This window comes from Polyodon spathula, chromosome 3, assembly GCF_017654505.1.
Source record: "Polyodon spathula isolate WHYD16114869_AA chromosome 3, ASM1765450v1, whole genome shotgun sequence".
Classification (NCBI taxonomy): domain Eukaryota; kingdom Metazoa; phylum Chordata; class Actinopteri; order Acipenseriformes; family Polyodontidae; genus Polyodon; species Polyodon spathula.
Window position 1 is genome coordinate 85,278,164 of NC_054536.1, and position 25,236 is coordinate 85,303,399.

Genomic DNA, 25,236 nt, shown 5'->3' on the forward strand with positions numbered 1-25,236 from the left:
ATATATATTTTTTTTCTTCGTCTATGATTTTGCCATTTGTATCTCTTAGACATTTAACCTCCTCTTTGAATGTTCTCTTGCAGTTGTAATATTGGAAAAACATTTTAGAATTGGTTTTACCATTCTTAGAGGTTTTAGAGAGGGTTGTTGCATTTCAAGTAAAAAGTTTTTTAACTCTTAACGATGTATCTGAGAAATTTCAGTCTAGATTTCGTTCTGCACAAAATACAGAGACAGTCCTTGTCAAAGTTGCAAATAACTTACTGATAAGCTCTCACTTGGGTTTTCCATCAGTTCTAATTCTTCTTGATCTATGTGCGGCTTTTGACACCGTTGACCACTCCATCTTATTAAATCAGCTCAAATAATTAGTGGGACTGTCTGGCCTTGCCTTATCCTCGTTTCAATCTTACCGATCTGATAGGTATTAATTTGTCTCTATTGGGGAGGAAAAATCAGCATTGACTGAAGTTGATTGCAGTGTTCCACAAGGTTCTATTCTGGTCCATTGCTATTTTCATTATATGTGTTACCATTGGATGATATGGCTATGAAACATGGTGTGAACTTCTACTGCTATGAGGATGACACTCAGCTGTATTTGTCTTTAAAACCTGGTGATACTTCTGTCGGGGTGTTACTTGCTGCTTGCCTTGCTGATATCAAGTACTGGATGTCTCAAAACTTTCTAATGTTGAATTCAGATAAAACAGAGGTTATGTTTGTAGGCTCCCATAACCAACTCAAAAATGTAGGACCCTAGCAGTTTTTTTAATCAAATCCTAAAACTGAAATAAAAAAAATGTGGGGTTTCACTTTTATCCTGATTTATCATTTGAGTCTCATATTAGGGAAGTTTCTAAAGTATCCTTCTATCACTTGAGAAACATACTGAGAGACTAACACATGCCTTTGTTTCTTCAAGAATTGATTAGTTTAATGCACTCCTCTCTGGCATCCCAAAACGTGTGGTGTCCCGTCTACAGCTTGTTGAGAATACCGCTGCTAGAATTTTGACTAAAACCAAAACAAATGAGCATATCACCCCTGTTTTAGTCTCTTTGCACAGGCTCCCTGTTCAATATAGAATTGATTTTAAAATATTGTTATTGACCTAGAAAGCCTTGAATGGAGCAGCACCTAGCTATATGCAGGAGCTACTGACCACGTATCTCACGAACCGCACTCTTAGATCACAGATAGTGGGGCTGCTCATTGTTCCCAGGGTCAATAAAATCAATACGAGAGGGAGGGATTTTTCTTTTAGAGCCCCAAAACTATAGAGTGCTCTATCTCCATGTGTTAGAGAAGCTGGGTCTGTGGGTATTTTTAACTTTAAACTTAAAACACATTTTTATAAAATGCCATTTTTATCTTAATGGTTTTAATGCAACATAATTGATAGCTTTTAATTATTATTTTGTTATTTTTAATTTTAAAAAAATACATTTTACTATAGTAACAGCACGTTCAGGCAAGACACTGAGAGACAGAACTCTCCGTGCTGCGGCAGCAACAGGTGGGAGCGTGGCTTTGTACTCTGTGTGTGCATGTGCGTGTGTGTGTTTATTGGTTGTTTTCTGTCTGTGTTTTTATTGGTTATCTTCAGTGCCTTATTTGAATAAATGTATCCAAATATTTATTATTTGTATGTAGGCTTTTCTCCAGCCAGGTCTGCCAGGACTGTATTTAGGTAGGGCTGTGACCTGTAGTAGGTTTTGTCATCGGTCCCAGAGAAAGAGAGTGTAATAAAGAGCCTGCTGTGTTAAATTAGCATCTTCATTACGTTAATTCATACTGTACAGTAAAGTGTAAAATGCAGCAGCATAATTTGTTTTGTGTTACCGGTGCGCTGAAGGTATTCATTTGATTTTACTATTGTATATATTACAAAAGGGTTTTTTTTTTGTTTTTGTTTTTGTTTTTTGTTTTTTAATCGGACAACTCATGTCTACTTCTTATGAAAACCTTTTTGGTAGAAGGTCCATTGCCCAGGGCCCACAGAAACCCTGCTTCTCAGAGCTATTTTCAGTATGTAACAGTCCATCAAAGGCTTACTCCAGGTTTTGATTTTGTTCCTTTTTTGCAGAAATATTGCATCCCATAGGAGTTGTGTGAGTACCATTATCATTTAGAGATGTCTCAAATAAATTTATAGAAATCTATAAATATGTTAAGATATCTATAAAGATTTTAAGATATCTTCAAATGTTTAAAGATATCTCTAAATCATTTTAAGATATCAAATACATTTAGAGATATCTAAAAATAATTTCCAGATATCCTTCAATTATTCAGAGGTATCTCTAAATAACTTTAGGTTACGGATGTAACCCTGGTTCTCTGAAAGAGAAGACATCCACCAACCAATACTTTGGGATTTGCCTGCCACAGGTCAGGTATTTACTGAGCATATGTCAGAGCTCCCGATAGGCCCCTCCGGGGAGTGACATCCTCAGTCCCGCCTCTCAAGAGAACAAACAGTCACTCTACAGAACTCGCTTCCTCTTTTGCATTGAACCTGTGGAAGCAACCAATGTGACCTTGCAAGGTTTCTCTTTCAGGGAACCAGTGTTACATCCGTAGCCTAACATTCCCTTTCAATTCGAAGATGACCACCAACCAGTACTTTTGGGAAAAGTATACCAAAGCTGTTGCGAGGGAGTGTGATTGAAAAAAGAAGACAAAGGACGTCTCGCTACCACAAAAACTAGTGTTTATGGTGTCAGCGTGCAACCTCAAGGACCCTTGTGCCTTAGTGAAGGCATAGAGGGATCTACCACATTAAGTCGGTAGAACCTGGTGAAAGTATGCAGAGTAGTCCAGCTAGCCACAGTACATATATCAGCCAATGAGGCTTCTCTCAAGAGGGCCCAGCATATGTAGTCGAAACAATCCAGTAAGACAGCCATTGCTTCGACAGGGCTTGACCCAGGGTCCTTACACCATAACAGATGAAGAGCTGGTCTGACTGACACAGAGCTCTTGTTCTGCTAACATAGCTTAGACAGAGGGAGTTTAGTCTCCGGTCCGCCTCCAAAGAAAACGCCACTAGCTCCACTGACTGACTCAAGTGGAAAGCTGTAACCACCTTAGGGAGGAAAGCAGGTTACGTTCATAACAACACCCTGTTTGCATTGTCCAAAACACGCATACAGCAGCTGTGCGCTGACAGAGCCTGTAGCTCACTAACTCGATTAGCGGAGGTGATGGCTAACAAAAAGGCTGTCTTCATAGAGAGATATTTCAACTCTATGAAATGCATAGGCTCAAACCTTAGTGAGAACCACATCTAGACTCCATTGGGGGAGGACGTCCTTTCTAGGAGGACGTAACTGCCGAGCACCATTGAGAAAACATGTCGCCAGGACATGAGCGCCTGGGGACACCGAGTCAATGAGGACATGGCACGCAGATATGGCTGCCAAGTACACTTTCACCATAGAGGGGGATTTATTCTCCTCTCGCAGTTCTTGCAGGAATTGTAAAATAACCGTTATCAGGCAAGAGATAGGGTCATGACTCCTGGTCAGACACCAATCCTGAAAATGCCTCCATTTGAAAGCGTACAATGACCTTGTGGGGGAGGCCCTGGTGTTCTGCAGTGTACTAATGACTGCATCTGAAAGCCCTAAGGCAGACAGACCCGTAGTCGGAGTCTGCCTGGTTCTGAGGGCCAGCGTGCCTTTCGCCTGACTGAGGAGATGTAGCCGTAGCAGGATCTCCCAGGGTTGGCCTTGCAGTAGCTGGCAAAGGTTTGAAAACCAGATTCTCCTCGGCCATCTCGAGGTCACCAGGAGAACTTTTGCCTTCTCTCTCTGGACCATTCCTGGAGCATCCTGGGACATTCGTGGGCTAGGGTGTCAACGCCTAGTGGACTGCCGCAGTGGTGGAGGGAGAATCATAGTGGGCAGTTAGTCGTCTCTGCCGTGGCAAAGAGAATGACCCTGGCCTTTCTGAAACTGGGGGGGAGGGGGGGGTGGGTAGCATGGGAAACTGAAGCATGGGAAGGGAGCATTGAGGCTATCTGCTGAGACGCCTCATGTTCTTGGTGTGTGCTGCACTATCTCCTCCATGGCCTACCCAAAATTATGGCCAGGGGATATCGGCACATCCAGCACCGAAGCACCGAGGACGCGTGTAACAAGGGCACCATGGACATGCTGGTGGACAAAAGTACAGAGGCATGGAACATCTAAGCACCAAAGTCGTAGAAGCACTGAGGCATGAGGGCACCAAAGCACCGTTGGCACTGAAGCACCGAGGGTGTGTGTACCACAGGCGTGTTTGGGCACTGAAGCAACAAGGCATGCAGCATTTCAGCACCGTGGACATAAGCACCAAGGTGCTAGGCAGGTGATTAGCCTTAGCTGTGGGTAATCACACAACCTGGTGTAGCATATAGCATACACCATGGTGAATACACAAGCTCTGGCGGCTGCGGTTAGGCACAGGGGAGCAGTACAGAAAACATAGTGCTGCACCAGGTTTGAATCACATGCAGTCACACACAACCAAGACAGCATGTAGCATAAGTCAAAGTGCAGCAGAGGCTGAGGAGCTGTGGTAGTAGAGAATGTACTGCTTGTTCTTATTTATTTCTTTTTTTAACCCTTTGATGACGCCGAACGTACCAGTACGTTCACTGCTCTCTGGTCCCGAGGGAGTATAAACACTGAGCCTACAAAACTCCTGATAATAAGATATTGTAAAACTAGGTTTCTGTAACACCTTGTATTGGACTCTTGCACTCTCTCACAGATATTGACTGAATTACATACAATACCCATTACAACTAATGTCAGCGATGTCTATAAACTGGCGAAAATTGCTCAGTGAGAAAGAAGTATTAGAAATAATACTGAATTCAGATTTTGATTTAATTTCAAACACATACAACTGTTCCACTGAATCGGATGTCAGCGAATGTGTCAGATATAAGTGAAGAATATTTACCATCAACATCAAAAGACTTTTTTTTTGTTAGGACGTGTTGTTGTTCCACTCTGTTGTTTATTGTCTACCTGTTATTTTTAGTCAAAACCTTTCTTCATGACAATTTTTTAATTTTATTTATTTGTTTTATTTATTTACTATAAAAATGATTTGTCTGTATTCTGTCAGTATTCATTGCATACATACAAACATATAGCTTTCTGCTTGTTTGTACACTGTACTCGTAATAATCAAAAGCATGCAGAAGAAAAAAAAAAAAAAAACTCATTCCCGTAGGACCGGCAGTGCATTTTAGAATTCACTACTCAAAGGGTTAACTGTAAGAGTAGTAAAGAAAAAGCACACACATACACATACACATACACACAACAGCAAGCTGTGGGGGGAACGATGAAAAATTGTATTTTTATTTTAGTCATGCGCACAGAATGGACGGGCCGAGACAATCTGGCAGAGTTGACTGAACAGCGCGGTGCGGCAGAGACGGGTACCGGTGGAGGAATCACGAGTCTCTTTGTTTAAAAATTTTATTAGCTGCAATAGCAGGAGAAAAGGCACACACAACAGCAGATGCAGCGGGGTTAGAAAAGCAGACTGCAATCGTCAAACGATGCAGACTGTTGAAAAGAGAAATGATTTCAGATGCCAAGTTTGTGATTGCTGGGGAACTCCAGAAAAACTTGAGTGAGCGCTCTTTCACACAGACTCAATCACATCAACTGGATTGGTTAGTATACCTACCTTACCTACCTTAAGTGAGAGGCAAAAGAGGAAGTGAGCGCCGTGGAGAGACTGTTTTTTTTCCCTCGAGAGGAGGGACCGAGGAAATCACTCCCTGGAGGGGACTATCGGCAGCTCTGATATTACATGCTCAGGAAATACCCGACCTGTGGCAGGCATATCCCAAAAGTATTGGTTGGTGGTCATCTTCGAATTGAAAGGGAACGTACTGCTCATTTTGAGAAATCTCTAAATCATTTTAAGATATCTCAAAATAACTTCCTGTTGTTATAGAGATCTCATTAAATGGACAGGAAGTCCATTCAAAACGAAGAGCATTTTGAGATTTAGAGCTATTGTTAAATGAACAGCAAGTCATTTCAAGATATAAATGATTTAATGATATCTCTAAATGAACAGGAAGTTATTTCAAGGTATCTTAAAATTATTCACATATCTCTAAATGAAGGGAAAGTTATTTCAACATATCTCTAGTACCATGCTAGCAAAACAAAAAAAATATCTGTAAATCAACTTGAGATATCTTTATTTCATTTTTAGATATCTCAAAATTAGATTAAGATATCTTCAAAATGGTTTATTTACAGAGGTATCAAATTCACTTAAATTACTCACTTTATTAAATGTAGAATAGAGCAAACAGTCAATGAACACAATGATAAGGGGATCAGTAAATCTTTTGTGAAGGACAAGGAATGTCTGAAAAATATTTCATATATTCATGTAATTTGCCTCCTAAGTGCTATATTTCTTTGGTATTATATAGTTTACATATGTTTATTTTATATATAGGCTATACAGTCCATTGTATATGGTGGAATTTCAGTTCTATATGGAAAAATGTCAGTCAAGACTTGTAACTTCACTGTAATATTTGCTTTGACACTGTGATAACTCCATATGTTTTGTTATTTACTTAATATACCCTTTGATAAGACGATTTTTAAGTCTATAATTTCATAATTAATATGAAAAACTGTCACAGTGTGTGATTTTAATAAAGCCAGACACATATAAAGCCTGGGCAGGGGATTTTTAATGGTCCAGCAAATACAGCTGAATAGAATAATAACACTGTCTAATTCAATTTATCATAGTTACAGCGAAGATAAAAATGATTGATTGTAAAAGGCAATACAATTGTGTAGCTTAGCGCTAATTTTAATATTGAATCACTTAGGGAAAATAAATTAATAATTTATTAACATACAAGTTGGAAGAGTTGATAAATTAGGAGAATAGAAATGTTCAAAAAGAGGTGTGTGCAGGCTATTTGAAGCTGGGCCCGAAGTCAATTAACTCCATTTGGAGGATATAGGGTCATCAGTCTACATACACCTGTAGAAAGAATCAAGGACTGAAAAAGCACACATATTTAAGTCTCTAAACTATATTCTGTATACTATTTTTGAATCAGCAAAATAATAACACGTGCCCTCTATAATGACTTTGAGAATATGTTTAAAACCCTTATTTTTTTATTTTTGCAGTTCAGTTTGCATGTTGTCCTACTGCTGCCTTTTGCAATTGCATTTAATATGAAAGATATGAGGCTATACTTCGCCTTTCAATTAATATCAAATGATATGAGGCTATAATTCGAGATATATATATTAATAATATTATATTATATATATATATATATATATATATATATATATATATATATATATATATATATATATATATATATTATATATATATAATATATATATATATATATATATATATATATAGATATATATATACATGTTCCCATGCTGTCCTTTCACAGAACACAAAAATTATTGTTGAATGATAGACAATCCGTATGAATACTGGCAAGCAATGAAAAATGTTCCAAAACATCAGCATGATTAAAACATTTTGGAAACTGCTTTATAAGATGTATCACAATTATACTGGATGGTACCTTCCTGCGCAGTGGTGATTTAGCAGCAGCTTTTAAACCATGGAATGTTTTACATAATAACAGACGAAACAGACAAAATTGCTCTTCAAAGCGAAGCCTATAACTCCCCACCCCCAGTGGAATATTGTCAAATCCCACGCAGCTGGCATGTTTATTTTCAGCTCCAGCTCCAGATCTTGTGGATATAATTGCAATGTAGATTACGTTTTGGAAGAATTATCTTGAAGCAATTTCCGGTAAGAAACACTTTTTAAAAATCAATATGCTTCACACTTGCTTGATTTGGGTTTTGTATATACTGTATAATCATAACATGCAATTGTAGACACCACTTTGTTTCTTTAATCGTATGTCAGTAAAATGAAACGAAATCCAAGCGCTGTATATTGTAAGTTTAATTTTGAGTTTCACTACGTTTGAAAAAAAAAAAAAAAAAAAAGGTATTCTTCATAATACGACTGTGTGTGGGTAAACAAGCCCACAAGAATAGAATGACTCCAGATGATGCAGCGATACAGACTCGAGAATGATACATAGTTTTTCACTCAGATACAGTTTGCATCGCATATTGCAGGATATGTCTTTTTATGATCCTCGCACCTGCACCCTCCGTCTCACACAGCAATGCTTTCTCCAGAGACAAAATGCACATCCCGATATGGAGAGAAGGGTCTTCGTTACTAAAAAGCATAGTTAACGCAATTATTCACACCCTGCAGCAATTTTAGCTTGTCACAGCTGTGGTATCTTAGCAACAACAGAGGGTAACATCAGCAATAACACCATCACCCCTTCAGCACCATTCAAACCCTTACAAACTCAACGCACAGACATCTTTGACAGCAACTCCGGGAGGAACAGCGTAAACACGCAAAAAACTAAATAATTAAATAAATGTACAGACGAACCAAGACTTTGGGAAATGCAAGTCTTTGAAGGAAAATTACTACTTGTAGCGCTACTTGTTGGCTATAGATTGGATACTAGTTTTGTTATTAGCCCAAGTAAACCCTTTGTCACTGGAATTAAAAGAGGGGCAAGCAGACCAGAGTTTTCTTTAGCTTGAGATGCCCACGTTGGAAGAAGGAAACTTTCTTCCGATAACCAATATGGAACACTGTGTTTTCTCCCAACGTTGAATCGTCCTTGGTAAGTTTAAAGCGCTGTATTTTGTAAGAATGCTGCAATTTTTAATGATAATTGCGATTGACAACAGTAACGAAGCTCTTGTCATTCTGAAAAGCAGTATTTTAAAATAAGGAATGCAAAATCATTGTTTTCCCTTTAGAAAACCAGCTTGCATCTTTGTAAAGTACTGGTGTGCATGATAGCTGTAAATTTAGGGTAACGTTGATGCGTCTAAAGTTCAGTATGTCTTATTCAAGAAAACGCTGGATGTTGGGCTACTGTTGGCTAAATGATGGCAAAAGAGTTGCATTAAGAAATATATGTTTTACATAATACAATAATTAGATTTAACAAAAGGGGGTGCAGATGCGCGATGAATACAGGCAGACAAGCTATCCTATCCTCAGTATAGCGACACACAACTGCAATACCCCCGCTCCCAGCCCCCCGCCTTTTTTTTTTTTTTTTTTTTTTTTAAAAGAGTAATATTTAAATACAGAACTACATTGATATTACGTTACTATAATGCAATAATATATATATATCTATTATATATATTATATAGCTATATATATATATATATTATTATAGCTTAATTCTTAATATTTCTTAATATTTCTTACTGTCAAGTTGAAATTTTGCAGTGCTCAGAAATGCAGAATTTCTTATTCTTTATTATTTGCTTGCAAAATCTTACACACACACACACACACACACACACACACACACACACACACACACACACACACACACACAAATATATATATATATAATGTGCGTATCTCAATTGGATCTGCCCTTGGAAAGTCTACCATCTATTTGACAGTAAATGTGGAATACATTGTAATACTTAAAAACTTAAGAACGCTGGAAACATACACCTTGTGCTGTTCAATTATACTATCATACATTATAGTCTGAATATTATAGTCAGAATAATATAATCGTCTGCATTCATTTTGAAGTGATCTAAAGCAAGATGGAAATCATTTGTAAGACTGATACATATGGTTTACAGGAGAGTGTAACTGTGACTAATATAGATGAGTGATACTTTAAAGCGCTTGTCTCCATTGACCTGTGAATGTGATGACAATAAGCAGAGGGTGACACTAACATGAGTGCTCTTGAGAGGGTTTTGCGTAGGTGCTATATTTGTTAATTGCAGTAGGTAAAAAAGAACATATTCACAAAAAAGCAATTCCTCAGGACTAATGAATAAGGGGAACCTGCCTGAGGCTCATATTTCTCTGTACATTCCTGCACCTGCCCAGTCTGACTAACTTGTACCCCTCGAGGATGAGACATTTTGTTTTTGAGCTCATGAACAAGTCAATGCTGTGTAATGTGCTTTCGAGTAGGGACTGCCTGGTGCTGTTCTGGGCAGCGTATGGCCTTCAGTTAATTACTTCCTTTTAATTCTTCATCAATAGTACAAATACGACAGAATACGTTGTGTTACAGCTGCAAAGACACAGAGCTGTTTTTATTGCTGTGACTACAGGGACAGTCAGCAGTTGAGAAAACATAAAACTCAATTTAAAATCATAAACAATGCAAATGTTTCCCAAATCTGGTGCAGTAGGGTTTACTTGGGATGCTCCCAAACATTACATACTGTAGTCACTCTTTCTAAAGCCTGCCAATCAATATCACTATATCTCAACTACAAAACCCCTTTAAGCGCGCCATCTAATGAGAAAAACCTGTGCAGACGTGATGACGTCTTCCTTAGACTATATTGAAGTCCTCGTCACAAAACACCTTTAAAGTGAGAAATGGCACAAAAAAAAAAGCTTTAAGCAGGGAGACATACCCGATTCAAACTATAAAACAATGTGCAATCATCACATGCTGAAAACGCAATTGTGAATGAAGTAAAAAGAAATCATGGGTTTTCAATGCACATTGATTTTGCTTTTATTAGGAACAGACACTGATACATTATCTGGAGCAGTATTGCTGGCACTCCCTCCCTGTGCTTAAGAGCACTTTTTATTGTTGAAGTTTGCAGTATTTCAGAAGCTAAAATGTGATACTGCCGTGTTTAGGGTTAGTGTTATTTTGAGGATTACATTTAAAAGGTATGTTAGGGTTAAAACACACACACATCAGAATTTGATACATGGATGAATATGAATGAATTATTGTACATTCTGATATCAGATAAGTAACAGTCTGCATTTGGTACATGACAGGATACCATATTCTTATTTTTTAAATATACATTTTCTTGGTACCTGTACTGAAATCTGTCGACTCATTTAGAGTAACAAATTCTGGTATATGGTCCCATGTGAAGACACATTAGTTATTATTATTATTTTTAATTTAGTGTATTTAATTTTCTACCCCAGTAAACTCATATTCTTTAATTTGTTATGTTTAAAAGGTTTCTATAAAAGACATGGTTTGCACCATTCTAGATCTGAATTATGAAAAAATAAATAAACGTTGCAGTGACGTGACTGTATGCATCCTAAGAATAGTCGTACAATTCCCAGTTTACGACAACCCTGATAAATATTCATTATTGTTTGTATTAGCGACATAAAAGCTAAAAAACAGGAGGGATATTATTTTAAGAGATCCTGTCTGGAGCGTCAACATGTATATAAAGCGGTATTGATTTCTGGATAAATGTATATCTACTGCCTGAAATGTTAAAGTAAATATTGGAAATGGAATTGGTGTTATAAATGGATCAGCTATTGCATTATACCATGTCAGTGGATTTCTGAAAACATGTTTTTGAATCATAATAATAATTTCCACGGTACTAAAATGATAATAAAAATTCAGTTAATTTAAGACTAGATCAAATGCTTAACTAATCACTTGCAAGGATTTGAGTGTGTGTTTTCTATTGTGTGTGGGTGTGGGTTTGAATTCTGATATCATTTCTGTGGTGAATTTCTCAGGAGAGGTGCTGTGTGGATGTAATTGCCAGCATTTCTTAACCCTGCTCACAAGCACAGGGAGGGAATGCCAACAATACCATTCCAGATAATGTATGAGTGTCTGTTCCTAATAGATGCAAAATCAATGTGCATTGAAAACACACGATTTCTATTTACTTCATTCACAATTGCGTTTTCAGCATGTGATGATTGCACATTGTCTTGTAGTTTGAGCCTGGTATGTCTCCCTGCTTAAAGCTTTTTTTGGTGCCACTTCTCACTTGAAAGTAGTTTTGTGAGGAGGACTTCAATATTGTTTATGGAAACACAAGGAACACATGTCTTCCCTCACTAATTGATTATGTTTGTGAACCACTGTGTGTTCTGTTTAACCTGCTTCAAAGATTAAGATATATATATATATATATATATATATATATATATATATATATATATATATATATATATATATATATCTCTGGAAAAAATTAAGAGACCACTGCAAATTTTTCTTAAATCAGCATCTCTACATGTATGGCAGCCATTCCATTCCAGTGTCTGTTGAATTCCAACACAGGCACACCTCATTCTACTGAATGAGGTACTGATTAGGGGATCACCTGAACCAAATCTTATTTAACGAGGAAAAGTATAAAAACCACTCCTGTGGTCATCACTATCCTCTTGCAATAGGACCAGCTGGATGGCAAAACAGTGCTAGTAGTACCTCAAAAGTAGTTGGAATCAAAAAATAACTATTGACCATGCCCAAAGAGTTGAAAAGGAAAGTTTTGAGTGAGGAAAAGAAGGGTTCAATTCTGGCTTTACTGGCAGAGGGATACAGTGAGCGTCGGGTTGCTTCCATCCTTAAAATTTCAAAGACAGCGGTTCATAAGAACAAGGTCAAGCAGCACACATTGGGGACAACAAAACTACAGACCAGCAGAGGGCAAAAACAACTCTCCACTGACCGGGATGACCGCCAACTCATTCGAATGTCACTCAGCAACCGACCTACAAAAAGAATGGCAAACAGCAGCTGGGGTGAAGTGCACAGCGAGGACGGTTCGAAACAGGCTCCTAGGGGCATGGCTGAAGTCGTGCAAAGCTAGAAAAAAGCCCTTCATCAATGAGAAGCAAAGAAGAGCTAGGCTGAGGTTTGCAAAAGGGACCATAAGGATTGGACCATAGAGGACTGGTCATCTTCTCTGATGAGTCCAGTTTTCAGCTTTGCCCAACACCTGGTCGTCTAATGGTTAGACAGAGACCTGGAGAGGCCTACAAGCCACAATGTCTCGCACCCACTGTGAAATGTGGTGGAGGATTGTTGATGATCTGGGGGTACTTCAGCAAGGCTGGAATCGGGCAGATTTGTCTTTGTGAAGGACACTTGAATCAAGCCAAGTACAAGGTTGTCCTGGAAGAAAACTTGCTTCCTTCTGCTCTGACAATATTCCCCAACTCGTAGATTGGTTTTTCCAGCAGGACAATGCTCCATGCCACACAGCCAGGTCAATCAAGGTGTGGATGGAGGACCACCAGATCAAGACCCTGTCATGGCCAGCCCAATCTCCAGACCTGAACCCCATTGAGAACCTCTGGAATGTGATCAAGATGAAGATGGATGGTCACAAGCCATCAAACAAAGCCGAGCTGCTTGATTTTTTGCGCCAGGAATGGCATAAAGTTACCCAACATCAATGTGAAAGAAATAAAATCAGGGTTATTCCACCAAATATTGATTTCTGAACTCTTCCTAAGTTAAAACATTAGTATTGTGTTGTTTAAAAATGAATCTGAACTTATTTTCTTTGCATTATTCGAGGACTGACAACACTGTGTCTTTTTTGTTATTTTGACCAGTTGTCATTTTCTGCAAATAAATGCTCTAAATGACAACAAAAGAAATGTTGTCAGTAATTTATAGAATAAAACAAAAATGTTCTTTTTACCCAAACACATACCTATAAATAGTAAAACCAGAGAAACTGATAATTTCACAGTGGTCTCTTAATTTTTTCCAGAGCTGTATATATATATATATAAAATGCAGCATTTGCTGCTAAAACTGTAGCAGTAACACTAAACATGCTAAGAATTCCCCAGTGAAATGCAGGAAGTGGCTTGTATTTGGTGGACATCAATTAAAACACTGAACCCCAGTCCAGGGGGCAGATTCAATCTAAATTCTGTGTGCTGTATTAGCTAAGGCACGATCAATCATTTCTTGGTAGTTAAACAAAACTTAAGAGGTGTGTCATTTAACTTGTTAAAAAAAACAAACCATTATTCAAGCATTGTAGAATCTGCATTTGGTAAGGCGGGCCTTTTTGTATTGGATTTTGAAGTTGCTCTTATGTAGAGTGCTTGAAGATTAAAACAGTAACACAACGTATAAACTAAATATGAATTAGGCATTGTAGTTTACCAACGTGCATCAAACACTATAGACTACAACTATACACCATAATTATGTAAATGGCAAAAAACATTGAAGAAAATACATAGATCTTATACTTATTTTTATGTGTTAATTATTTAAAGAGACAGTAACCAAACACACAATTGGTTGCTACATCTTCTGTAATAAAGAAGTTTGCTCTGTTGTTGAGTGACTGCGAGTAACATATGTTGTAGTTTGTATGTTTTTATTAGTTTTTACAATATTGTGACGTTCCACATGTGTTCCAGATTCAGCAACACAAACATAATGTAGCTTACTGTATAACAGAATGAATTAATAAAATATGTACAACCTACAATAACGCCTATAAAGTTATTTGCTTAGCATTTGTCCACAACAACAAAATAGGGGCTCATATTCTTCTATATACTTCTAAATACCTACATTTCTGAATGAGATGCTCCAATTAATAAATTATAAGGAATAAAATCTGTCTAAACGGACAAAAGAAATGCTCATCTTGGCTTGTACACGATATATAATAGTTTTCTAATAGTTTTTATTTGTTAAATATATTAAATGTCAAGTATAAAAAATAGGCTACAATGTTCACGGTCTAAAACACTTCTACTGCTTCCACTCTACCACATAAGGATAGCATACAGTAGCTGTCTATGATTCATTGCCTAATAATTTAGTGACTAATCATCCAAGAGGCAGCTTTCCGCTGAACTAGTCCCTCTCTGTAGATCACATCAGAAAAATAGACAGCATTTTTTTTTCTTTTTCCTAACAGTTGGATACAATGGAATGTAAGTCAATATTTATGACTGCATTTTATTAATAAAACAATGTGGTTCAGGTTGACCTTCAAACTTCAAATACAATATGAATGATTGTACCAAACTCTCCCACTCTAATAACAGCATACTGTAAATGAATATATTTTATATGGTGCAGATGGGAACTGAAAGTAGTGTATATTTGAAAGAAAGATTTGAAAATCCTGACTATAGAATCAAAATTCTAATTCTGCATTATGATTGAAGCACAGACATTGTCCATAACATGTCCTTTTATATTGCTTTGTCAGATATAACCCTGCTCTAGAAATCCTATCCTACCTTTCAGGGAATCTGATTTGGTGTTATTTTTATCTCAAAGGAGGAATGCAACATTACCACCAAAAACCATATCATGTCCTGAAACCGCATTTGGCTCTCCCAAGGCACTATTGCCCTTTAAACTGAAATGCAGATCAATTATGCCTGGTTTCACAAAAGCAGATTAGCTACCAATCCTGGATTTACCCAAAGTGACATTGTGTAATCCAAGATCAGGGTCTGTGAAACTAGCCATTAAAAGAAGACAAGTGCAAAATTAACATTGCAATTTAGTAATTTAGTAGGACGGACCTACCCATGTGAAATGCAGAATAAAGACTAAATAGTACAAAAAACAGTATGCACAAGATTGCAATGAGCAATTCATCTCACAAGTCTAATGGTACCCCAAAAATGTTCTCCTTTTTCTAAAAAAAAAAAAAAAAAAAGAGGATGGGGAGTTTGTTATCAGATATAACCTCTCACTGTAGACTGCTTGCTCACTAAATATTCTCTTTAAAAATATGCTAAGGATTTGAATGAGCAATCTGTCTTACGTTCAGTGGTGATCCATTGACTACCACTGACTGGCTAAGACATTTTCTCTTCATTTTACCGTCAAAAATAGGACTGCCAAGGACAACACTACATTGAAATGTATACCAGTCTCGGCAGACACCACTCAGGAAAATCATTTTCTGAATAAAATTTAAAAAAAAAAAACGCTACAGTCATTCAGCACAGTAGCAGTAAATAGATTACATTTAGCGTACCATGAAACTTGTGAGATGGATTGCTCATTAAAATCCCCAACATATTTTTAAACGAATTTCACGGGATACCAAAATGTTTGATGAGCAAGTAGTCTAGAGTGACGTTATCTTACAACAAACTCACTCTTTCATTTTACTGCCAATAAAAGGGAGACATTTCAGGGAACCATTCCACATGTGATTCAAATGTGCATGGGTACCAAGGTATTTACTAAGTGAGGGGTCAAAGTGAGGAAAACGTAATGAAATCGTTACCCAGCCGTTATGTAAATCATTTGTAATTTCCAAAATATGTATGTGTTTTTATTCTTTTTGCTTTACATTATAATTTGCTGTAAAACAAACACAAAAAATAGGAGTTCAGCCTGTTTTCACACTTATTTCCTGCTATCAATCATGCAGATGGAACGATTTGGAGATCATAGATTTCTAAATGAGTAGAGGGACAGTAAAATTGGTAAATACCAGGCTTGCTGTACGACTGTGCTATAGTATTAAACCAAACAATGTTCCAGTTTGAATTCGATTTTATGACACCGAAGAGTTACTGGGATATAATAATGTAATTTGTTGTCCTACTGTATTTGCATATGGGCCATGCTATGAAAAAAATGTAACATTTGTTAGATTGGATTCATCTTTAATATCAGACTACTGTGAAGCCCAAGACCTTTCCGCTGGTCATCTGATATTGATGATCTATCCATGTATCAAGCATACTATTTTCATGGAATGACCCATATCCTTTGTGTTCTCACAACTCAGTCCTGTTTAGCAATAATTTTACTAGAATCTACAAGCAAAAAAACCAACAACAACAAAAAAACCACACAGCAGACATTCTCATGCTAGTACAACCTTTTTTAAAAACTTAACCCCTTCTTGTCTGGAGGTTTTCAACTCAAGTACCCCTTCACAATTTTCGCTCAAAATGGTACCACAGTTAAGAACATAAGAACATAAGAAAGTTTACAAACGAGAGGAAGCCATTCGGCCCATCTTACTTGTTTGGTTGTTAGTAGCTTATTGATCCCAGAATCTCATCAAGCAGCTTCTTGAAGGATCCCAGGGTGTCGGCTTCAACAACATTACTGGGGAGTTGATTCCAGACCCTCACAATTCTCTGTGTAAAAAAGTGCCTCCTATTTTCTGTTCTGAATGCCCCTTTGTCTAATCTCCATTTGTGACCCCTGGTCCTTGTTTCTTTTTTCAGGTCAAAAAAGTCCCTTGGGTCAACACTGTCAATACCTTTTAGAATTTTGAATGCTTGAATTAGGTCGCCACATAGTCTTCTTTGTTCAAGACTGAACAGATTCAATTCTTTAGCCTGTTTGCATATGACATGCCTTTTAAGCCTGGAATAATTCTGGTCGCTCTACTTTGCACTCTTTCTAGAGCAGCAATATCTTTATTATAGCGAGGTGACCAGAACTGAACACAATATTCAAGAGGAGGTCTTACTAGTGCATTGTATAGTTTTAACATTACTTCCCTTGATTTAAATTCAACACTTTTCACAATGTATCCGAGCATCTTGTTAGCCTTTTTTATAGCTTCCCCACATTGTCTAGATGAAGACATTTCTGAGTCAACAAAAACTCCTAGGTCTTTTTCATAGATTCCTTCTCCAATTTCAGTATCTCCCATATGATATTTATAATGTACATTTTAATTTCCTGTGTGCAGTACCTTATACTTTTCTCTATTAAATGTAATTTGCCATGTGTCTGCCCAGTTTTTAATCTTGTCTAGATCATTTTGAATGACCTTTGCTGCTGCAACAGTGTTTGCCACTCCTCCTATTTTTGTGTCGCCTGCAAATCTAACAAGTTTGCTTACTATACCAGAATCTAAATCATTAATGTAGATTAGGAATAGCAGAGGACCTAATACTGATCCCTGTGGTACACCGCTGGTTACCACACTCCATTCTGAGGTTTTTCCTCTAATCAGTACTTTCTGTTTTCTACATGTTAACCACTCCCTAATCCATGTACATGCGTTTCCTTGAATCCCAACTGCATTCAGTTTGAGAATTAATCTTTTGTGCGGGACTTTGTCAAAAGCTTTCTAGAAATCTAAATAAACCATGTCATATGCTTTGCAATTATCCATTATCGATGTTGCATCCTCAAAAAAATCAAGCAAGTTAGTTAGACACGATCTCCCTTTCCTAAAACCATGTTGACTGTCTCCCAGGTTACTGTTACTATATAGGTAATTTTCCATTTTGGATCTTATTATAGTTTCCATAAGTTTGCATATAATAGAAGTCAGGCTTACTGATCTGTAGTTACCTGGTTCAGTTTTGTTTCCCTTTTTGTGGATCGGTATTATGTTTGCAATTTTCCAGTCTGTCGGTACCACCCCTGTGTCAAGTGACTGCTGCATGATCTTGGTTAGCGGTTTGTAAATAACTTCTTTCATTTCTTTGAGTACTATTGGGAGGATCTCATCTGGCCCAGGGGATTTGTTTATTTTAAGAGCTCCTAGTTCCTTTAACACTTCTGCCTCGGTTATGCTAAAGTTATTTAAAACTGGATAGGAACTGGATGACATGTGGGGCATGTTGTCCGTATCTTCCTTTGTAAAAACTTGTGAAAGGTGATCATTTAATATATTTGCTATTTTTTTTTTTATCATCTACGATTTTGCCATTTGTATCTCTTAAACAATTAACCTCCTCTTTGAATGTTCTCTTGCTGTTGTAATATTGGAAAAACATTTTGGAATTGGTTTTAGCCCCCTTAGCAATGTTCATTTCTATTTCTCTCTTGGCCTTTCTAACTTCCTTTTTGACTTGCAATAAAAGGTAGAATAATCTGATTAACAAATGTTTATTTAATATATAATTTCTTACAACAGTAGGCCTAATTCTTAAAAGTTTAATTACAGGTCTTTGTATGCACAGAATCAAAAGACAGTATTTGGGGAATCTCTTCAAAAACACATATATTCACTTTCTAAGCAAAATCATTCAGCCCTATTACTGTTTCTAAAATGCAGCTGCGCCTAATAAATAAAACATGTGTTTACTGGAGCATTTATACTTCTAAAAAATGCAGAAAGAGTCACTGATTAGTATTCAATTATATGACAAGTTGAAATCTGCAAAGTTCATAAGCAGCACAGAGCGCTCTGTCTAATCAGAGTGGAAATCCACTCAATCGAAATCACGCATGCATACAAGTGAATCATCATTTTTAAACTACACTAAACTTTCCTTAGAGCTGCTAAACAAGAATTAAATATTGATGCACAGTGGTTTAGAGATATTGTATAATATCATTAAAAATCAATTCACTATTATTATTTTAGTTGAAAAATGATGATGATAAATATGATAAGATCCTCCAGTTGGACCCTTAAATTATTCATCATTTATTCACAATGAATCTGCTTTTTTTCCCCATCCCTTACAAAATGGTTGTCTGCTTGCCAGAGGAACTGCTTTTCAGCCTACACTGTAAATTGGAAACCATTATAGAGATTGCAGGAAAAAAAGGCAGTGATATTATTGCTGCCTACCACAGCTGGAAATTCAGAATTAGAGCTAACAGTATGATGAAAAAGGTGATGACGTTGATGTATAGCTAGTGTGTATAGTATTGAATAGTATATAATCAGAAATGGCAATTAATAGTTTAATTAATTAATAGTTGGTTAAGTGGTATTAAAGACATAGGTGTAATTTGGTAAGCAAATGAGAGGTTAGTAAGCAAATGAGAAGTGAATGATTTACAAAAAGAACTTCTTGGGTTTCAAGATACGAGATCACTGATTATATGTCAACTGGCTAAAACAAATCATGCACAATTAGAGTAACAGGCAATATTACTGTTGGAAATTATGATGCCCCTCCCTCCACTGGCTGCCTATTGCTGCCCGTAACCAATTCAAAACTTGCACTCACCTATCGCTACCTCGACCTTTCTGCTACCTCCTATCTCCAGACTACTGTTTCTCCCTACACACCCTCCCGCCCCCTCCGCTCCTCCACCACCGGCAGATTAGCTGTACCCCCCCTCTGCTCTCCTGCTTCCCCTTCTCCACCCTTGCCTCTCAATGGTGGAATGACCTACCCACGGATAACAGGACTGTTCAGTCCCTGACCACCTTCTGGCGCCTCCTCAAGACACACCTGTTCATACAGCATCTATAAACCTCACAACTCACGACTGTAATGGACTATGTCACCCAATTGTACCAATACTTGCATCATCTTGTATTTTCACAGAACTGCTCCATATTTTGCTGTATTCTACTACTGCTCTTAATTGCAGTTATTTTCTGTATCTTGTTCTTGATTTTACTCTTAAAAGGTATCTATATTTTTTTTTTTTTTTTTTTTTTATAATTCTTATCCATTTATATTACTTACTACGTGTTCTTATTGAAGAGTATTCTTATTAGCACACATTTTTACTAGAAGTTTACTGCTCTTAGTCAAATTCACTCTTAAATGTAATTATTTACTATATTCTTTATTTTGCTCTTTTTTAAAATTTGATATTACTTGCTACTGATTTTACTGTACTTAATAACTGCTGTTATCTGCAATGTGATATTTTGTAACTACAAGTCGCCTTGGATAAGGGTGTCGGCTAAGAAATAAATAATAATACTAATAATAATAATAATACTAATAATAATAATAATAATAATAATAATAATAATAATAAAAATGGAGATGGCATGGACTGGGTTATCTAACTATGTTGTTATGCTGAATCAATGGTACCCAAATTAACTTAGTTTTGAGATCAAAGAGTTACTAGGAACTCATTCATGTATTTTCTCACATTTCTGGTGTTTATACAGTATTGCTTATTTTTTATTACAAATGTTTTATTCGTATCATTTTTTTTTTAAATATATTAATACTTTTCTTTTTTCTTCAACCAGGATGAGTAATTAGTTTACCCTCAAACACTGATCATGATAGCAACTGGAGGTCTGCTTCGAATTTCATCGAGACGACAAGATTCCTTGCCATCCAAAAGCCGAACGCAAAACAAACAACGCAAAAGGAAAGCCAAAAAGAAAAGAAAGAGTGATGTTGTGGTTGTAAAAGGCAAACTGAAGCTGTGCTCTCTATCTGGATTGATAGCTGCATTTGGAATATTAGTGCTTCTTGTGGGAATAGCCATGGCTGTCATGGGATACTGGCCCGAAAACAATCAGCTCTACCAAGATAACTTCACAGAATCTAAACCTTTGCCAAACAACAGAAGGATCTATGATAACAAATTGTTGTTTGCTTCGACCAATTGGACAAGGACTAGCCATGTTGTCTACCAAATTGATCTAGACTTGTCAAAAAACAATCACAGTAATAGCACCAAAATGGAGACCTCATCCTTTTCTCCCTCCCTAAGTTTCTTCTCTGAATTTCTTGCCAGCTATTTACATTCAGACAAACTAAAAGTATTCGGGCCATTAATAATGGGCATTGGGATATTCCTCTTTATTTGTGCCAATGCAGTCCTTCATGAAAACAGAGACAAAAAGACAAAGATTATCAATCTAAGAGACATGTACTCAACAGTAATAGATATTCACAGTTTAAGGTCCAAAGACCGCACACCTTTTAATGGTTTTGTCAATTACGTGCAGTCAAGGAGTGTGGATATGAAATCCAGAGGGTCTTACAACTCTGCCATGTTAGTCAAAAGCTCGTGGTCTTCAACTGCTGGAGGGACAGTCAAAGCACAAGGCCAGGCAGGTAATACTGAAACATTGAAGTGCCAATCCTTAGCAAGACAACAGAGTCTTTCTAAAGAAAGGCAGAGTTTTACAGACACAGTCTACAGCATTTACAGAGACCAGTCCAAGGCTCCTGAAAGGGTTCCCATAACAAAAAAGTGGGAGACTAAATCTATTGTCACTTCTTCCATCAATGCTTTTACTCTTCCAATAATCAAACTAAATAACTGTGTTCTTGACGAAAACAGTGCGAAACAAGCAGAGAGTGGTGTCAAAGAGGCCCCAGCATCTAAATGCAAAACAGTTCCATGTGACTCAGAAATGGGGAGCCCGGATCCAATCAACAGCGACCCCATTGAAACAAAAGAGGAGACTTCAAAAACAGGCCTGTTCACCAGCAAAGATGGACCACCAGTTCATCAGACCACAAGCAGCTTGCAGGGGGCATCGCAGTCATCTCCACTAGGATCACAGGTCCAGTTGCTTCCTCCAAGTCCAAGTAGGAGAGAAATTAGTTCAAATCTTTCCTTTGGTGCTCTCTCCACTTACTCAAACACTATAGATCTTGGTGACTGTCCATCAATAGCTGATACAGAAGGGGATACGAGTAGACACCCCAGCTGCCCCCTCTTGGAACGTTCAAACAGTAAGGGCTACTTAAAACTTGTAGGAGTAGAATCCTTTGAGTCTTCTCAGGTGACGGTAACAAGAAGTGAAAACTATCAAGAAACTTCAGTGGAGGATATGGAGGACTGCATTGTCCAGGATGCACAGGAAAGCACTGACAAAGGGATTCAGAAGCAGTACACAAATAGGGAAAAACTTTCCAAGTCAAATGCAACTGTAACGACTGAAGATGAAGAACTTGAAAGCACTGATATCTAAGTGTTAAATTACTACAACAATCCCAAGTTATTTTTTTTTAATGAAATTGGCGGTTGATTAACTAGCAGATAAGTCAGTATCCAAAGAATCAAAGAATGTTGCTTTTATGTTTACCATTTACTATAAATGACACCAAGCAAAAAAAAACAAAACAAAACAAACAAAAAAAAGCGAATGTTGTAATGTTTAGTTGTGATTGTACATTTCTTACAAAATGACCAGTGTATATAACCAGAACAATTACACAACTGTGGTTGTTCCATGTAATGATTTAGTTAGTCTTTTTAATAATTTTTTCTTTTTAATTGTTTTCTGCCAGATGCATCATTGTTTACATGTTGCTACCAGACTCAGCAATATTTATCCGACTGCTAGCTATATGTTGTTTGTATTGTCTTACTAAAAGTATAACAAGAGTTATTTGATTCTTTAACTTGTATACTTCCATGTCCTTTTAATTTTCAAGAGCAAGTTATTAATCTATTTATTATTTATGTACCTCATACTGGTTTATGGTGTTTGGAATTAGTCTGTGTAGGATTGCTGTTTTGCATAAGATGAATGACTGTTACAGTAGTGGTGCACAAGACTCCATGGCTACAAGTAAACATGTCTAAAGTATTGTTGGTATTACAGTAGACTCCTGTTAATCCGTGTTTTAATATTTCATATTTCAATTTTTCATATTTCATGTTTCAATAATCCGTGAGGTTTAATGCAGTACATTATCAAAATGTATTAGTGCAGAAATCATGAGACACGTTTTATTAGTGCGGAAATCAGCGTATCCTTGTGGAAGTGTACGGTCATCATTTAATTAAATTGAGTAGAGTCTAGTGCAAGCCAATGGACAGTAGTGTACTGTAGTTACTGAAACCAGTGATAAGCGAGCAGAAAGCAGATTTAAGATTCTCTTAGCCTGGCAGTCTGAATATGAAGAGCAGTTATGACAATTAAAGACTCTGTGACTTTTTTAAACCAGCGCTCTGCCTCTGAACAACACTGATTATGTACAGTATATATTTTGACCGTTGTTGGGACATTATATTTTATTTGTATTGTTGCATTTTTTGACTTTTCAAATAGTAGCACAGGGATTTCCCAAACAGTAAACTAAATTTAGGCTAATCTGTGTTTTTACATTAATTTAAGCTCAAATTGGTCCCAATCTATATAAATTAGGCCCCTGTGCAGTTAGAGACTGTGCAAAACTGCCCAGAAAACCAGATGTCTGGTCAGCCTCTTTATCTTATAAAACTAGGCTGAATCTGAAAGGGCTAGCACTTGATCTGGAATGGTTAAGTGGTACACAATATCATGACCACAATGGTTCATGAATAAAAATAACATACGCAGAAGTCCAGATAAGATGCGTACCTGCCATTTTTACGCATTAAAAAATCAGAAATACACGTAAAATTTGTATTTAATCTGTAAAAAATATGCATAGCAATTTAGCTGCACAGCTTGTCTGTCTCGTCTCCAAAGCGAGTGGAATCAATGCTTCCACCTCTTGCGTAGGGCCAGTGTATGTCCACTGACTGGACACCGCACACGAGTTTGCGCAGGAGTGCATTGCAGAGGCCTTGGGAGCCAGATCCAGTGACACTATCCCGCAGCGAGGATCACCTGTCGCCTTTGCCATTAACGACGGCTCAGCTTGGGCCTGCAAAGCAGCCGGGACCCTGAGAAGAAAGGAGCTAGCTACAGCGAACCGCAGACTGGCAGTGGGGAAGAAGCTTCTGTGTTCATAGCTGCATGGGGAAAGGAGTGTGGGTTTGAGCTGGGGTGTGCTGCTTTCCATTTGGGAAGAATGTGGAGAGGGGGTGGGGTAATGCAACAAACCAGACCAACAGATGACAGTGCTAAGCACCCCCAGTCTAGTCATTGGAGAATCCAGAGAGAACACTGATTGGTTGCATTAGGGCTATTATGCAAATGAGAATAGATAGGAATGCTGGCTTTGGGAGTATTGGGGACTCATGGGGTGGTAAGAAGGAGAGGGGGGTAACAAGCTCTGCAGGCCTGCCATCCGGTGTGGGGTTGGCAGCAGGGAGAGGGTGTTTGTGATTTTTGTGTTTAGTCACCAGCAAAAATTGGCTGGTTGTTCCGCATGGGAGGAATACTCCCACACAGCCTGTATTTTAGTAAATTCTGGGTGACTTGTTTTGAACTTAGATAAAGAACTGCCTAAAATAAAACTAATGCTTCCAGTGTGTTTATTTCTGCAGAACATGCTACAATACTGTAAAACAGATTAACATGTTTATGATTATGCAGAGAACTATGGTGTGAAATTACTAATTATGTTAGACAGTCAATCAATCAATCACTATTTATTTTATATAGCACCTTTCATAGTAGACCACTCTTACAAAGTGCTTTACAAGATAGTGATGATTGATGCATAATACATTAAAAACTAACAGTAAAAAAAACAATGCAAATACATTAAATACAGGCATAATACTTTAAATAAAAGGCAAAGATGTGAATTCTAAACATTGTGGATCCATTTAGTGCAGGGTATTCTGTTCCCTTTATGCAGTTGCCTCACAAGTCGGGAGGGAGATCCAACACCAAGAATCATTTGATCTCTATCACATATCTTACCGCTCAGAGTGGAGTGGAAAGAACACTTGGCTAAATATGCTTTTCCCCATTTCTCTCCGGAAAAAATTATCTGCATTTTAGTGGTCTTTCCCCAGACAGTGTACAATGTGGTACA

The 25,236-nt window shown here is 37.4% G+C and overlaps 1 protein-coding gene across 1 annotated transcript; it reads left to right on the forward strand.

Moving 5' to 3' along the window:
* The first annotated feature begins 8,015 nt into the window (after positions 1-8,015).
* On the forward strand, positions 8,016-24,693 carry LOC121313542 (transmembrane protein 200A-like). Its single transcript, XM_041246216.1, has 2 exons — positions 8,016-8,758; positions 20,823-24,693. Exon 2 carries the CDS (start codon positions 20,856-20,858, stop codon positions 22,506-22,508), a length of 1,653 nt encoding a protein of 550 aa, XP_041102150.1. The 5' UTR covers positions 8,016-8,758; positions 20,823-20,855; the 3' UTR covers positions 22,509-24,693.
* Positions 24,694-25,236: the final 543 nt, after the last annotated feature.